This window comes from Anopheles stephensi, chromosome 3 (assembly GCF_013141755.1).
Source record: "Anopheles stephensi strain Indian chromosome 3, UCI_ANSTEP_V1.0, whole genome shotgun sequence".
Lineage (NCBI taxonomy): Eukaryota > Metazoa > Arthropoda > Insecta > Diptera > Culicidae > Anopheles > Anopheles stephensi.
In genome coordinates this window covers 22,844,619-22,861,611 of record NC_050203.1, presented here as the reverse complement: position 1 = coordinate 22,861,611, position 16,993 = coordinate 22,844,619, and the positions used below count along the sequence as shown (strand labels likewise).

Below are 16,993 nucleotides of genomic sequence, written 5' to 3'. Positions count from 1 at the left end.
ATACAGAGTTGGTCTAAAAGGAGGTCCACTCCAACATACACCTAGACAGTAATGCCTTAACATAGCTCCGTGAAAGTCTCTGACTGTAATATATTTACACTCAACAATCTATCTCGTGTGCACGAATAGCATAAATATCAGTCAAAGCCCTCGGCCATGATTCATCATTCAAGCATGCTCATCGTGGAAACCCTCCATGACGCCGTCCCGGAGCACAGACCTGCTGAACTTCAGAAGTTCATTCATGAATCGCTTCACTACTCTTGTGAGACCAAACCCGGAGCATAAGGGGAGAAGAAGTAACCGGATGGCGCCTTCCATTCGACAACCTTCCGGAGAGCCGGATTTGCGAGTCACTATTCACACCGATACCGTGGGGGAGAGTTAAATGCCTTAAACATAATAAAAACCGGTCACCGACTGCGAGTAATTCGCGGAAATTATGCACTTCCCTTATGCGCGCGGCCCATCTGTGCACGATGACTCACTTCGAACTTCTGTATCGCTTAACGGTGGACTACGGTATCTTGACCGGAGTCTTGATAGACCTCAGAAGACGGTGGTGAAGTAGCTATTTGCGACACTTTTAAAGGTGTGTGTACCTGGCGTGTTTTTATTTACACTAATTGATCCGATAAGCATCATCGGTTTGTGGTGTGGAGCACTAGAGTCTACACCACTTTCAGTGCCAATAACTTCTTGCACCGTACATTCTTTTTCCAATATGCACCCAACAGTCACCTTTCAGATCCTGCAAGAAAAGTATGCCACAAGCCATCATACAATTGAAGGTTAGTGGAGTTTCGTTGCCTGACAGCTCGCATGCCCACCAATATTGGCCAGTAGTGATCGATTTAATTCCCAATGTATCCCTGCTTTCAATAGCACATGAGTGGTTGAAATCATTATAATTGCTGATTGCATACGGTGTGCGAACCTAACCTCTATCTATGCACCATCTCTCTCCCTGGGCAAAACATACATAGCCTATCAAAAAGCCTATCCTTTCAATTGAGGCCTACCCACTGTCAACTGCGACCAACGAGACACGTATCCACCTTCGCACACAGCTCTAGGCCTTCACATGTCCAGCTTCTTCGCCCGTCCGCAGTCCTGACCCTAACCTATTTGTACCCATAAATGGACATTTTGCTTCGGCGATACGTCAAATCGACGTCATCATTCGTTCGGCGGCAACAGACACGGCGCCACTATCCCCAACTCTCGACACATTATGGAACGGTTGGTTGTATTTAACCGCTGGCTGGATAATTAATTTCAACTGCCGTTGGTGAGTGCTGCTGGAAGCACTGAGACAACCATCTCCGTGCAGACTCGGCAAGATCCGAACGCAACCAAACACACACAGTTCCCGGGCATTAGGTTCCGAGAGTACGTCGTCGTCGATGAATCGACACGGTCAGTGGGTTAGTGTGAGAAGCACCGTACCAAGCTACTACCGGCGACCATCTTTGTGCCCACCGAGCATCGAAGATTGAGCAATAACGATTCCTATTTAGCGAAAAACGCGAATGGATCATGAACAAAGTGTTCCCTTTCATGCGTTTTTCGACGGCCGCCGTAACGCTCCGTTTAATGGCTGCTTGTCTAGCCTCCAGTCGTCCAACAAGCCTACGGTACGGTCTTGCAAATGCATCATCGAAATGCTGTACGTGGCACATACGCGGTTGCAGCATGGGAGCATAAGCGCACGTTTTAAATTGCAACGAGGCCATAAACATCAACGCTTCTTTTTTCAGGTCAACTTGACGGACCTTGTGCATGGCACGAGATTTTCGCAGGTAAACAAAGTATGGAGCCTTCTTCTTCCACGCCTGCCTTCTGGAGCGTGGCAACTTCACCGTTTTAAATGCAGAGTTAACTTTTCCATTAATCGATTAGTATACATGGAGGATTGCCAGCGAGAAGCATCAGATTTCAAGTGGTCAACTATTCCAGGGTGAGATGTTCGTAGGAAGAGAACGTTCCTAATTTGTCCAAAAATTGTTCCTCCCTACCTAAGGATGTATGATGTGCCCATCGGATCAAGATTATCGTCGCGTGGGAATTGGCTGTTCGTGACCGGAAATCCGAAACACTTCTACCTGTATCCCTTCAACGTCGCCTTCCATTCGATAGGCACCTTTTTCTTCTCACTTCATCGGCATGAATAAGGCGACTTGTTGGAAACTAGACCCCATAGGTAGCCTCACAGGCTCTCTAACGAAGATAAAACCAATATTAGACGATCTGTTAATGGACCCATATCAGGGCGTAATAATCTCATCGAATGTCTGCGTCCGGATGCCTGTGTACGTTGCCCACTAAACGGTAGTAACGATCAACGTTTGACTACAAGCGCACCGTCTTCTTCCAACAGACCGAACGGTAACCTGCAATAAATCAATGAATCAGAATCTATCAGAACCATCATTACATCATCCCCAATTACATACACCTGTGTGTGTATTTCTTTCCTGTGTATTCCCGGAGCTTTTGCCGACCTAATCACTAGGACTAGGATTTGACCAACGAAGCTAGATTACGAACAAAATAGGACATGAGACATCCATTGGCCATCTATTTCCACTAAAAATACCTGTCGCTTTTATACGTCCCATTACCTTTGGCTCGGGACGGTGGACCAGCGTAAGGACCGTCCATAAATTATGGAGATGCCCACAGAACCGATTTTTCACCCCGGTGGTGTTATTCCGGTGTCCCTTTTTTTGTATTGCACCGTTGTTTCATCTCTCGCCTCGTTCTTCGAAGCTGTTTAATATCAAGGATTCTTCCTACAGCAAGGTCACGCCATCACGATTCCCGCACTCGTCGATGAAACCGTGGAATAACACAGCACCTCAGGGTATAGTAAAAAAAAAACTCCGAAAAAAGGCAGCATTTGGGGCCAATAAACAGACCCAAAGAATACGCGCGCGCTTGCTTGGAATAATATAAAAAATTCAAAACCATTCCACCATTTGGAAGGGTCTAGAGCAGCCAAACGTTTAAAGCAACGAAAAGCGTAGCAAAACAACATCGGGACACAGGTTGTTGATACTTTATTTTCATCATCACTCGGCCCAACCCTGCGTGATCCAACCGTCATCGGTTAAAAGATTTATGTGACCAGGTTATGGGGGGGGGGGGGGGGGTGAAAATACGAAAGGGCACCAGCAATGGCGATGGTTATTCGTCCTTTTGCTGTGTGTACCGAGGGGTCCTTTAAGCGAACCTCCCCAAAATGATACAGGACGAGCACGATGAATCCTAGGCTACAATTTATGGACAGTAGCCGGCCGTCTTCTTCATCTGTCAGACCATGTCGAAAGTTGGTAATGGTTACTTTTTCTTCCAACAATATATTGTTGCTGACATGTTGGAATGGGCAGGAAATAACAGATGAACCTATTGAACCATTAATGGGGACTTAATAAGAGGCTTTACTGACAGTGATGACCCGTAGAAGAAACGCAATTTATTTATTCTAGGACAATCTCTTGATCCACTGTTAATGATCGTATTGCTATTTTCATCAGATTTAGAATTTTATGTATGTACTACTTAGAATCTGCACGGATGAGGTTTAAGATAATGATGCTCAATCTTAATTAAATTTAATATCATTATTAGCATTGAAAGGCCGCCAGAGCTATTTGAAAGAATCCTGGAAAGCCAGGACGAAGCCTCTCTAACGATCTAAGGATGTCGTTTAGGTCTAGGGATCTCTAGATGGTCTTGATTCCGGAAGGATCTTTGTTTGCTCCTTCACAAGTTCTGAAAAACTGAGGATGTCCCTGGCGAATAAAAAAAAACTAGTGGAGGACAACATAGATGCGCGAATTTATATGACCAAAGGTACATAAAGACCCCAGTAATACATTCTTATGTCAAATCAATCTCAATGTAAAACTGAAAAAAATCAACGATTGAACTTCCTTTCGTTTCATTAGCTAATTGAAATGTAGAATTGGTCCTCTTGTCTTGCGATTGCCTTTCAATTTCACTACCACAGTCGCGCTACACTTGAAACTGTCACTCATCATTAGCCACCATGAGATCATCACCTCTTCAAATGCACTTTCTTGATCAATTCCACACGCTCCATTGTACCTACCGATCATTAGCAAACATTACTCGCAACTACAAGCCGCTGCTGCCGCCGATGTGTGTCTGTTCCATTTGAAGAGCACCTATCATCATCCATCCATCGAACCAGAGAGATGTCGCGCCACGATTGTGGGACATCCACGCCAATGTTAAACGCAACAAATCACACACACACACACAGAACAACCATCGATCATGTTGTTCGATCGGTGCCAATTATGCAAAGTTTGCCAACCCCGACGATCCAACAATGCGTAATCTGCATTCAATGAACTCGCGTCAAACACAGCATTACATTTGCATACTCCTTGTAGTAGGATTCGCTGCGCGCTTCTCACTCCATGATTCGCCCTAAATGGTGTTAAAAAGATGCACGGCCGGCGCCGCCATTCGCCGAGAGAGGAGCCATTCGCAAGTCGCAGCAGGCAAACACACCAGAGGTGGCAAGAAATCATCGACTTATCTTGTACCGCTTGGTAGCATCTTAGCGGTGCCGGTGGGTCGACACATTCCCATCGGATCATCAGAACTCGATCACTAAATCATCGTTCGGTCAATCTTGGGCCACCAATAGCAGGGAGAATTGGAAGCTACATGACTGCAACATGCCAACCGTGGACGATGGAAACATTTGCAAGCTTAGAATGTGAGCACAGCACCGTCTGCAGAACCTGTTTCCAGGAACTTGTTCCCCCGTGCCGTAGCGGTAGTGGCTTCGAGGGTAGCCCAACGAACATGGCCAAGCATTGCAAAGCGGCAGAGTTAAAGAGCACCGACGGATCTCAGGTGGAATGTGGTGACAGAAGATCAGGCGTGGAGGAGGCCCAGATATTTCTGGGCTCTGATCTCATCTTGAAAGCTTGTGCTTGAGTTGAGCGCGCGTGCCTTGCTGCACTGACCGCATTGAACTTACAGTGCGGAGAATAAAGTTCAGCATAGGTAAATGGAGCTCAACAGAGTACTACTTTTAGAGATCAGATAACTTGATTAATTGGAATGTGCCTGATATCACTAAATAGAGTATCAACATTCCTTACTATAGCTAACATACCGAGTATTGTACATACATCAGTTAAAACGATTGCAATGACTCACAGATAAATTCTGTCACCGTCCACCACTACGACCTCTATCTGCCACAGTGTGGGCGACTACTGCCTCTGTCCATTTATCCTTCTTCAAGGACGATTGCACCCTGTTGCAAACCGGATGTCGTGATTTTTGCCATCATATTTCAACTTTGCAGACACTTGACAGACCCCAGACCCGCACGTCCGTGTCTCACAATACGTCGACGCAAATCAATATAATCAGTCAAACTAGTTCCCCCTTGAGGGGCATGGCATCATGACCAAACCGGAGAAACCGGGACCAACGGGAAGGACGGCCTTCGATGAAAGTATATTACCTTCATCACGCCTTCCCAATGCAATCAGTCCGGGCTAGGTCGGTGTCGGTGCTCCCAACGGGTGAACCTTGCAAGGATACTCTACACCCCGCGAAGCAGCTACAGCGAAAAACGACGCGTAATTGGAAATAATTGTATGGTATTAAACAACGAAAATTACCATTTTCATACCAAAACGGCTTTCGGCGCATCTTCGGCCCGCGTCTTGTGCTCTTCCCATCAGTAATCGTTTCATTTAATGCTGCAAGCAGTGTCTGTCGGGTGTTGGGCAAGATGATGATCTCGGTCTCCGCAAGTACTGCTGCTCGAGATGAAACTATACTACCCCGCTAGTGGAGCAACCTTCCTGCACTTGTTTGTTCCTTCGGTAAGCAGAAAGTACGCATAAATGAAAGTTACGACTTACAACAAGCGGTGGTGTGCTTCTTGCTTTCTTCGTTCGGCGTGAGAGAACACCAACCAACCCATGGTCCAGGTTTTACGACATCAATTTTTCTTCACTTGCACATTAAAATGGGATGGTTCTTCTGTTGCCGCAGGGTGTGTATCAGCCCGTCTGTAACAGGTTCAATAATATTTGATTGTTTTGTTTTCTTTCGGTTTCCTTTCGGCTCGATCGTCTCCGCTTCCATCTGCAGTTGGGTTTTATAGTTATTGGCCATTTTTATTGACTTTTTGCACCATTTGTCATTCGGTTGTCGTGTTTCGTTTACTGCAAGCGAACTTAAAGGTGAGCTTCAAGTTGTGAAGCTGGATGACAAAAAAATATGCACTGCGGTCTTCACGTAACATAGAGAACCCTTTGTGGTTTTTAAATTGATTCTACATTCGGACATCACTCGAGTCATATTGGATTGGTATTGGAGCATGTTTCCGGGATACCTGTAGCGTGCCACAGGAACATCACCACCTTCGAATGAACAGGCAAAAGGCAACAAACAGCCTCACACGAGTGGTTACTTCACCCGAATCGGACTTTTATTTCCAAAACCCCATGAAAGGCACACACCAGGTCTCCAGCTATTGATTAGATGAAGCTAATTTTAAGCTCATTAGCACCCGTCACAAGCGTTTGGAAGCGAAGATTTGTCCCGGGAGCGGGAAAAAACAGATAATCAAAAGCAGAAAGCCGATCGTACTTCTCCGGAGGGTTCAACGGAGAAAATGCACCGTAAGCCCACAGTATGTCCGAAAGCACATGCTAAAGAATGTCTGGAAGACCGAGACCACCATCATCAGCAGCAGAGAGATCGAGCAGTAGAGATACGGGCAGTCTCCAGAGTCCGGAGAAGAAAAAAATGGGAACGGACGCACGGAAGCTGTAGATAGCTAAAGATACAGCCTGAATGAAGCATGATAATCTGTTTGTTCAACAAACATCGGGAAAGAAAACGAGCACCACCAGGAGAAGGGCTGGGCAGTCTTGACCCCCAACCGGCTGTCAACACCAAGAAGCCCATGTATCTCTTGCTTGGCTAGCGATGGTGGACAACCCATTCTAGAGACGAACAAAGTGCTACACAGATAATCAAAGAAATAAACAAATCCGGCAGGTGTTATAAGCCTTCCTTCGGTGTCACACCACCCAAGAGTGTTCCAGAAACTTGCAGAGCATTTTGGTCGAAAGTTCTTTTTAGTACAATTTTAGTACAATGAAGAATTTTTCTTAGCTTTTGAGATATTTCTGCTTTTTTGGGGTTTTTATAACTCATTCAATACATTATGCTAACAGTACAAAGCAAATCTGTTAAAACAAGAATAAGCCGGAATAAAAGAATATTAAAGTGATGCCTCGTTCCGTTGACCTAAAACCAAATACTCTCCCCCTGCTTTCAAGAGTCTTCCCAGCACGAAAAGAATGAAAATATGTTTCAAACCAAGCACTCGCTCCTTAACGGTGTGCAATCACGTTATGCTGAGAAAGACGAATAATGTAAAACATTCATTCACATCCGTGCTGTATGCACAAGGATCTTCCCCTTCTCCGTCGTCAGTCAAGTCGTAATTTTCACTCCGACTCCTGGAAGTAGCAAAAATTCCCCATTATTTTCTTCGTTCGGATATTTGTGTTTGAATCACTCCTGTTTTTTGTGCTCCACAACCATTTGAAAGAATTTTCTCGAGGGTTTGCACATTTCCACCGACCAGGACGGGTGGAAGATAATGATCCGGCAGTAGAAACGCATGAAAGAAGAAAAAACACGCTCCCGCAGTAATGTAGAAATGGGAACAGTTTTTCTACAAAGCATCAGACCGGGGCCCCTGGAAAAATTGGATAGATCTAGCTCAATGGGGTGGTTCGAAATAGGGATGGGAAGGAGCATTGTAAGAGGATCTTTAAATTGAAACCGGAGGGCGTTTTTAATTTGCCGTTTTGGGTTAATTAGAAAAGCAGTGAAAGAGCGGATAGGTAGCAGACAAACATTAGCATACCAATTCTAGGTTGTGGAATAGCGTAGGAGGACTCCTGCAGAATTTGAAGACATTTGAGGATGCCCTATTGAAAGATATTTTCAGTATTTTTGTGTTTTACTGGTAAAAGAATTTGAAAGTCTCTCTTAGACCTCCTAGACATGGAAGCATCAAATATTGAAGTGCAACTTCAACTTGCTTCCTACTATACTTCACAGTAATAAAACTTCAACTTTGGGTCAGTCTCCATAATCCAACCCAACTTACCAAACCTAATGCTTTTCTCCACATGCAGAAAAGATTGCAGTCATGCGCTGCCGACCGCCAGAAGCAGACATCACGATTTTCTTTTCCCTTTTCATAGAATAGCGCTAAAAGAAAGCATCGTCATAGGACGTCCCCCGTTAACCTCCGCCGCTGGGATACTTCTCATCTCCCTCCTCCATACCCAAGATAATGCTATTTGAAATTCCATTTCCTTACAACCTTTCCTGTTGTCACAAATGCATCTCACGATTCCATGCTCTCGGGAGGATGTCAAGCCAGAGTACGGCGTCTTCAACACCGAGCAACAGCAGCATCATCGGGTAAAAGAAAACTATCCGTTCCGGTACGGTTGGGTACCATGGGTCCAATGGACACTAACGAACCGTCAACGAAAACAGAACCCGCAGGCGGTACCACAGAAAAGTTTCGCTTCTAGCTTAAAATCCCCAACATTCGGACTAGCGCAAGAACGATGAGAAGCAAAGCACGTGGAAAAGAAATAACACACAGACACGTGGAGCCATGCATGGATTGCTGGTGGCGTTCGGTCGACGGTTTCGGTTGGAGATTGGGTTTCGAGCATGGTCTAGAGAGGCTAGAAAAGACATACGCCGGTCAGTGAAAAGCAGTCGCCTTGCGAGTCCACCCGAAAAGCGGTCAAAGGCTACCACGAAGACCCCGGCTAAGAAAGTGCATCGAAGAAATTGAACTCAGAAGGGTCAACATCATGCAACGAATGTGACCTCAGATTTTTGGGGCCAGTTTAGCGATGGATGATCAATATCAGGGTGGTCACCCTTTGGGACATGGTATCGTGAAAAAACGGGGAAACATAAGCACGAAGTTGCCATCTCACTCCGATTGATTTGATATCGCACAAAACGAATCGTGGTTCAAATCGTTCCAACAAACTCCTCTTCTCACTATCCATCCCCAGGTTTCCGCTTATTCTCGCACCTCGTGCACTTAATAAACCATCAACAAACAAACAAGCAACCTCAACTTGTCCGCCATTGCTTCGGACAGTGATGGTTCCGGTGATAAGCGATTTTTTCTTCAGATGTTGCGATGTTGCGCAATGACTGTCTGCCAAGGGTTTGTTTGTCTCCTTAGCTTCGGACACAATCTTCACACTCTGGGTGGACGGAAAAAAAAGGTTTACTCTAGTCTCTGGATCGATCCGAAAGCAGTTAACGAGCAGCAATAACAATAGAACGAGAACAAGTTGTAGACAATACGTAGACGTCGCGCTTCCCCTTTGCTATGTCGGCAATGGTTTTGTTGTCTGTGAACGCGACCATTTCTTATGTTTGGTCGTTTATTTTTATCACCGTCTTGTAGCGGGATGGGCCAAAAAGGAGCAGCAGAAGCAGTGCGGTAGCTTCCGTTCGAAGCGAAGTCTCCAGGGTTGCCTGGAGGTGGAATCTTATCATTCAGAATTTAATTAAAAGCTGATTTCTATGGAACGGTAGCACGTATGATTGATGAGAATGTGAATAGTAGGACATTCTTGCGTACTTTTGATATCTTAATAGACATAGTTCTAGAATGGTCCTTGAACAGGATCTGGAAGAAATCAGACATCAGATTATTAAGCAGAAAGCTCAGAGATCCTCAGGAAAGTTGTCAAACCATAGATTCTTGTAAACTACCTGAGTAACACATAACCTACGAATTATCCAGATTGATTTCATGGTGGTCTAGAGCATCTAGAGCTAAGTAATACGATTTTGAATATCAAGGACCCAAGGTCTAAAAAAGAAAAACTCTTAAATATCTCTTTAATAAAACAAAACTCTCCCGAGATTCTGTAAACATAACACACCAATATATCAAATGATCAAAATCCAGCCTTACTGATTGGAAAAAAGCTTCAATAACACAAGCAAGACATCAATCACGAAACGGTAAAAAAGGCATCGTCCCGGTTCCTGGAAACAGCGGTTAACATGTGGTCTCACAATTAGATTATTATGTTTGATGTTCGCGCCCACGAGCGGGACCGTCGAGAAGGGCGACAAAATGTTGCGTGCATAATAAACATGCCCTGGTCTTTGGTCTGGTAAACGAAGAAGAAAAAAAGAAATCACCGTCCAACCTACCGCACTGTGCGATGTGTGTACCGAAAGCCGAATAACCGAAGAGTCCGAAAGGATGTAAACAACCATTTCTTCACGAAACAGACAGAGTAACGATACGGCGGGAAGATCTTTTTTTTCGGAGAAATCCTCCAAGAAATTCCAACCGCGCGACTTTTGCCGGCTTTTTTGGTTCCACCCTCTCGGGAGAGTACGTCCAACAAAGCTACACACAGCATCACACTGGCACGTTAAATCGAATGCGACAAGTTCTTCCAAAGAAACGAAAAAACCGAACTTCAAAACATCCCAAAAACGTGAAAAGAAAGTGTGGCGCGTGTGATTATTTAATAACGAGCTTACCAATCGCTGCAGTTGTCATATTTAAAATGCCATAAGTTCATAACTAAGTGGAAATCAAACTGACATGATGCGGAAGGTAGAACACACACGTGGAAGTCGTGGTTTAGCGTGGTATTAGCCACATTTAATCGACCATTTGCTTTTCCCGCTCTCTCTATCTCTCTCTCTCGAGCTTCACTGTTGTTATTCTAATTTAAACATAAATTTTTAGCTTAACAGGCGGCACATGCTCAGTGGCAGGCACAGAGCAGGGAGAGAAACTAACGCATCCTTACCCCTTTTTATGGTTGGCTTTGCGCACGAGTGTCACAAATCAACAAGTCCAACAAGTCCCCAAAAGTGAGCTGGAAATGACCTTCGACAATGGGGAGAATCCTTACCAAAAGTGCGGAGAATCTACAGAAAAGCTCTAAAAGAGGACATAAACAAGGTGCTTTTTTATTGAAGGGATCGAGGAGCCAGCAACTGTCTCCACAATATCGACCGTTCATAAATCATTAGCACAGGTCTGCATGGAACGGTCGTTAATAAATTCAAATAATCACCTGAGAGAAAGAGAACCACACACAGTCCGGAAAGCAAGCGAACGATTTATGTTATTCCGGGTTTTATAAAATACATGCATTAGGTTTGGAAGAAATTGTCAAACCTTATTCGATACCAGATTGTTGTAATAAAACATTCATGTAATAAGTTAAATATGATCCAGGAAAACGTTCCTCAACAAACCGTGTGTTGTCTACAGTTCTGAAGTATAAGCAAGCAAGCAAGAGGCACTTCTAACACATGTTTCCAATGGTCATCTCCAACTACTACTCCACCCACAGTGTGGAGATCTTCCACTTTATGAGCAAAGTTGAACGTCTCAATGGGTACGGCAAACATGGCAGGTCATAAAGCACCTCTTTCCCCGGTGTGTTCCGCTCCAACAAAAAACCTGGAACCTCCTGCACTGTACTTCACGCAGTGCTCTCAGCCAACTGCTTACTTTCTCCAGCAACTCTGACTCTAACTCTGAGAAGGTTCCATGACCCTCAACTATTCCAGACGGACGCCACTACTGGACGCAAGTGCATTACCGGCGTTACATATGCAATGCATCAACAAGTTGCTGAGTTACACACCGGTCTAACCCCCATTTCGAGACATTCCTTTCCACCGTATGTTTGTAAATCACATGGCGAGGACTTTCTCGTTACGGCTGTCTTTTCCGGATCGGTTATTTGAGTATCACACAGGCAAAGTGTGTTTCGGTTCCAGGTAACCGTTAAAGGTGTGGTCGATCCAAAACATCAAAATAAAAAGAGAAGTGAGTGAGATGTTTCGATACATCAGTAAATACGTTACGGTTTCAAGAGTGTCACCGGACGGTCAATATTTGGTGACAGCGATGTATCGGACTGGTGACACCTCTTAAACCTAATCGAACTTTTTTTTTCTCTCCTAATCGACGCGTTCGCATGTCAGTCGATAGCAGGTTTCTTTTTATCGCCACTAAACCACCTATAAACACAGTGGTAGCCGTCTCCCCGACACCTAGCTTGAGGGTATCCATTTAACACAGGCAAGCAAATCGCCTTCGACCGGCGTGTTTATACAACTTCAAACATGTGTTTTTTTTTTTCACCAAATCTTAAGTTTCGGCACAAGAAAAAAAGCCGCCCGTATGGATCAAACGGAAAAGGTGTTCCGGCGCTCGTTGGTGAACGGTGTCGAGGAGGTAGAAATGCATCCGATAGATAGTAAGAAGAAAAAAATGGTAAAAGACCTCACCCGGTCTCTGTTACGGTCACAAGTGGTCCTTATCTTGCAGTCGAACACGCAGTCGGGTTGTCTACGTTTATTTACATTTTCCCTGGTTTCGGTTCCGAGACTTCGTTCGTTATGCCGTGTGTGAAACGAATCTTGAAATATGAAGCGTGAAATATGTGACATTGTGTACCCAATACTGGAAGTTGGAATTAGTTTCACTTCACTTATGCTCCTATTGAAAATATGTTTCAAAAAAATGCTATCCTATCAACTATTGTGTCACAATCGGTACCCGTAAAACATCTTTGAACTGGTCTTCAAAATAAAACTATACGATCCAGCCAGACGATAGGTCTTTAAGCGCATCTCAAGTGACAAAGGACATAAAAAACAGAGGTCTAAATTGAGATGATGGTGATGGCGTTGATGGAGCCATAGATGACTGCAGTAGACAATGAGCGTCCCTGATGACTTCCGCAGCAGACCAAAACTCTGAAACGATTGTAGCGCCTGTTAAGGTTAGGAAGGATCAGCGAAACCTGATCTTTGTTATCAACAAGAATTTCGACACAGTTCATGAGCTATCTCAATATTCCCTCCATAATCAATAAATTATTCTGAAGAAAAAAAGGTACACTCTTCTACTCACAGAAAAAGAATTCCAAATCACTTCCATATCTCAGGCCGGATAAGCCACGAAAATGTTCAAGAAAATAAAAAAGTTGAATTAGTTCATTAGAGCACTTTCGACAAGCGGCAGAGAAATTGTTATTATGATAGCGCCAGCGTGAGACACCCCAAACACCATCATCATCGTAACTATCAGCCAACGGGCACCGCACTCTTCCAACACCGTTGTATAGATTGCCAGATTATCCGATGAGGCATGACGGCGGATGGCGGTGGTTCATAATAAAACGACTTACACTTACACCCCGCGTTAGATGATCGCGTCCTTGTCACCTGACCCGACCTGCTACTAGATTGCTTAAATGGCGCTGCACCGCATGGACGGATTAAACGTTGATTACAGTACCGAGGAGGATGAAACCGTACTATACTACCACTACGTACGCAAACACATAACAGCTACTTCCGTGCACACTACACTTTCACAAAAAGACCGAAACACGGAGCGGAAGTTATCGAGATTCCCCCGGTGTGTAACCGGTGAAGCTAACCGAGCCACCTCTCTTAAAGCTCACGAAATATGCTGTAGGTTACTTGCCCGACCCAGTCCTCTCGATATAACTTTAATGCTTTTTCCCCACGGTGTCCCAAGAGAGAAAGAGAGAGAAAGACAGATCTACCACTAAAACCTGTCCATCCGAAAGCAGGAGGGAAGATGCTTGATAATCCCACGCCAAGCTCCTCATACTTAATTCAGAGACCTGACGCTCGATTCCAAAAAGCTGACGGAACTAACTTTCCGCTATATACCGGCAGAAGCAGAAACTTGCGCCGGACGAAGGAAATAAAAAAGGTAACCTTCTCCCATGCCTGCCAGCTTTCCAGCACCCAAACTACTACTGCCTTTAGTACGCACACTTTACTTTTAGCCGCAATATGGCAGTCGTGCACTTCGCAAAGGGGACCGACCGTTTTAGGTAGTCTCGAAACGGTTTCGCACCAAACAGCCTCCAAAACCCTTTCGAAGTTCTCGGAGTGTGTTCGGAGATCGATTTTTTTTTTTTTGCGTTGAATAGCGTAAAACGGAACCAGAATTCTAGATTATAAGAGGCATCCTTGTTTTAAAAGGATGGAGGATATCTCAAAAGAGATGAGGGCTTTTAACTGTTGCATTTGGGAGCGAACCCCGGAATTGGCACATTCGCAAGTTCATATCCCCAACAACAACAAAAATGGTTCCTTATTTTCGTCCTCAAAAAAGGGGAGAGAATCAATCAGAACTCAGCTCGTAAGCTGAAGTAGCTTTCAAGAAAATAAATCCCACACATTAATATGTAGTAATGGTAGTTTCCACTTACCTGTTCCTTGGCCGTACCGGCAGGCTGTTGCGTGTCGGGCAGTTGTTGCAATTCCGTTAACTCCGAAGCCCCATCATCCTCATCGTCATCCTCCACAGTAGGCGATTCTCCAGTTTCTATCTGTTCCTCACTTTCCAGCACAGGTGCACCATGATCCGTTGCTACGCAACCCTTGGCAACGTTTGTTGGAAGTATCAGAGCAGGCTTCTCCTTCAATTCGTTCACTTCTTCGCAGCCCTCTTCCTCCTCATCCTCGTCATCCTCACCCATCGCTAGTAAGTGGTCCAATGAAGGACGCACCGGAAACACACTACCGGTCGCCGGATGGTCCATCGCGAGGGACTAGCGAATCGTAGTATCGCTTGCTAATGTAAATGTGACCCACGTCCCGAGAATGAGTTCTAGGTTTCGAAATTCGCTCCGTTCAACAGATGATTACATAATTGAGTAAATTCGCACACGATCGATGGAGAACAACAGCGAAACCCCGTAAAACGTGTCCCGCGCGCACCTCTCGCACCACACTAAAACGTACGCCCGGCACACGCAAACGCAACGCCGTACGCGACTGCTACAGAAAGGGCCATTAAAATTCTAACCTCCAAAACCAACCAACCGCACCACCAGCAAGCCCTGAGGCACCTATTGTCCTATCTTAACGGCGGCCAAATCAATTGCACCTGCCCGAGATGGGAAACTGATATACGCCTCGACGCAAACTATCGATACACACACGCCCGACGAACTGTGAGAGAAGACCGTGAAAATTGCGCGCCCATACACACACCCATAGAACTCCACCCGGGTCTCCGGTTCTAGCCTTGCTCAACACCGAGAGACAAGGGATGAGAAGGACAAAACTCGGGAAAGCACACACACACACACACACTGTACACTGGATCGGAACACTGCTCTGCCAGACTCCGGTGCGCCAGACCGAGCAACGTACTAAACCTACTGCCACGGCACACAGTTTTCACGCTTTTACCGAGGACAGGAACTCGGAACTCCGATACGAGCGTACGGCGTCGTTCGGGTTTTCGGGATGGCGGCAGCCTTATTGGGAGATGCTATTCGTTTTGGTTGGTACCACCTGCAACAAAAGGGCACTGATGAAACTCAGACCGGAGTCAGGTTCCGGAACGGATGAAAAATCACAAACAGTCACCAGGTAATGGCCGCTACACCCGCGCTTGGGAGTGTTCACACGCGCACTGAAACTCTGGCACCTCAGATGCGTTGTGTTATCTTTGCGGAGATGTGCCTGCCGCCTAGGGCAACTAAGCACAACGGCCCACCATGCAAAACAATTGCGAATCTCCGTCTGGCACGCAACCCCACCGCATCAGCAATACCCGCGCCCAACAATCGGAACAATCGGTGAATGGCAAACTAAACGAATTACACCACACTGGTCCTACAGTTTAGCACCGCAAAAACGGTTGCATTTGTCTCCGTTGGGTGGGCTGGCTGGCTGGCACCGTGGGCAGTAGTAGTATTCCCGCACCCGAGAGGAGTGCTCGATGGCACGAGATACAACAAAGAGCCTGTGTGTGTTGGCGTTATCCTTACGGAGCAGATGCGGCGCAGTAGAGTAGGTCGGCATCTCTCTCGGTTGATTACCGGTTCTCGCAGGTCGTCGTCGTGTGTCGTCTGGCGCTAGTACACAGGCATTCGGGTAATTTCGTTCGGAGTGTGCTCCTGCCGGTACGCCACTGGAAGGAGATTCATTTTCATTCATTTGTTTCGGCGAACGAGATGAAAAGCGGAAAACTTCTGCGCCCGGGGTACGTATAGCTCCCACTCTCCTGAATGTCTGGAAAATGCTGCCCAACACACGACAACGGAGCTGATGACGTCAGTACTCAGTGTTTGTACCGAGTCTGACATTGGCGTTGGCGCATACAGGTGGTTTGGGTAGAAGGAGGGTTGAGGGTGGTTGAGGCCCCCAAGGTCCTGTGTGTATGCCGGCTGCGGAATACGCAATCAGCTTCATTCGTTCTGAGCACCGGGAATTCGACTTCGTGTGCCGGGAAAATACAGGTACCGGCAAAACGTGACGTTCATCGACGATGGTCGGGATGAACGTTGAAGCGAGTAAGATTCATTTCGTAGTTCTGGTGCGTGTTGCCGTTGTTTTCGCAGCATCACTTCATGGGAAAACTTTCGGGGTGCGCAAGAATCGGGCTTTCGAGTGAACACCATATACTGATATAGTATCCTTGAAGTTTTTAAATTTCTTTTTAACTTCCTTGGTGCAAACTTGGGTTAGCTTCTTTAAACACAACACAGCAACCGTTAAGCAATGTGGCCACCAGACCGTTCCTCATGAATTAAAAAAAAAAACACGAATCGTTCGCGGCAAGCGCTTTACTAAAACTCAACCTGCGTAGCAGAATACTCTGCTTTTATACCTGATGCAAGTGACGGACAAGCCAACGGCTACTTTGGTTTTACACTTGGTAGCAGTCTACCTCATATAGGCAGCGCGGGCAGGTAGCAATCTACACTTACGTAATCATTAAACCTGAGTTTGTCCTAGTGACCAAATGTCCTAGTGATTCTCCCAAATCCATCAAAAACTGATAAGTGAAACAGTGGCCATGATCTCTTCA

At 45.6% G+C, this 16,993-nt stretch overlaps 1 protein-coding gene across 1 annotated transcript in view; it reads right to left on the bottom strand.

Annotated features, from left to right (window-relative positions):
• The window catches only part of LOC118510066 (breast cancer anti-estrogen resistance protein 1), a 118,842-nt gene extending 102,087 nt beyond the window's left edge, over positions 1–16,755 (bottom strand). The window contains exon 1 of the mRNA XM_036051457.1: positions 14,379–16,755. Coding sequence (XP_035907350.1) covers positions 14,379–14,711 — 333 coding nt within the window. The 5' untranslated portion in view covers positions 14,712–16,755. The remainder of the gene's footprint in view (positions 1–14,378) is intronic.
• Between the last annotated feature and the right edge of the window lie 238 nt (positions 16,756–16,993).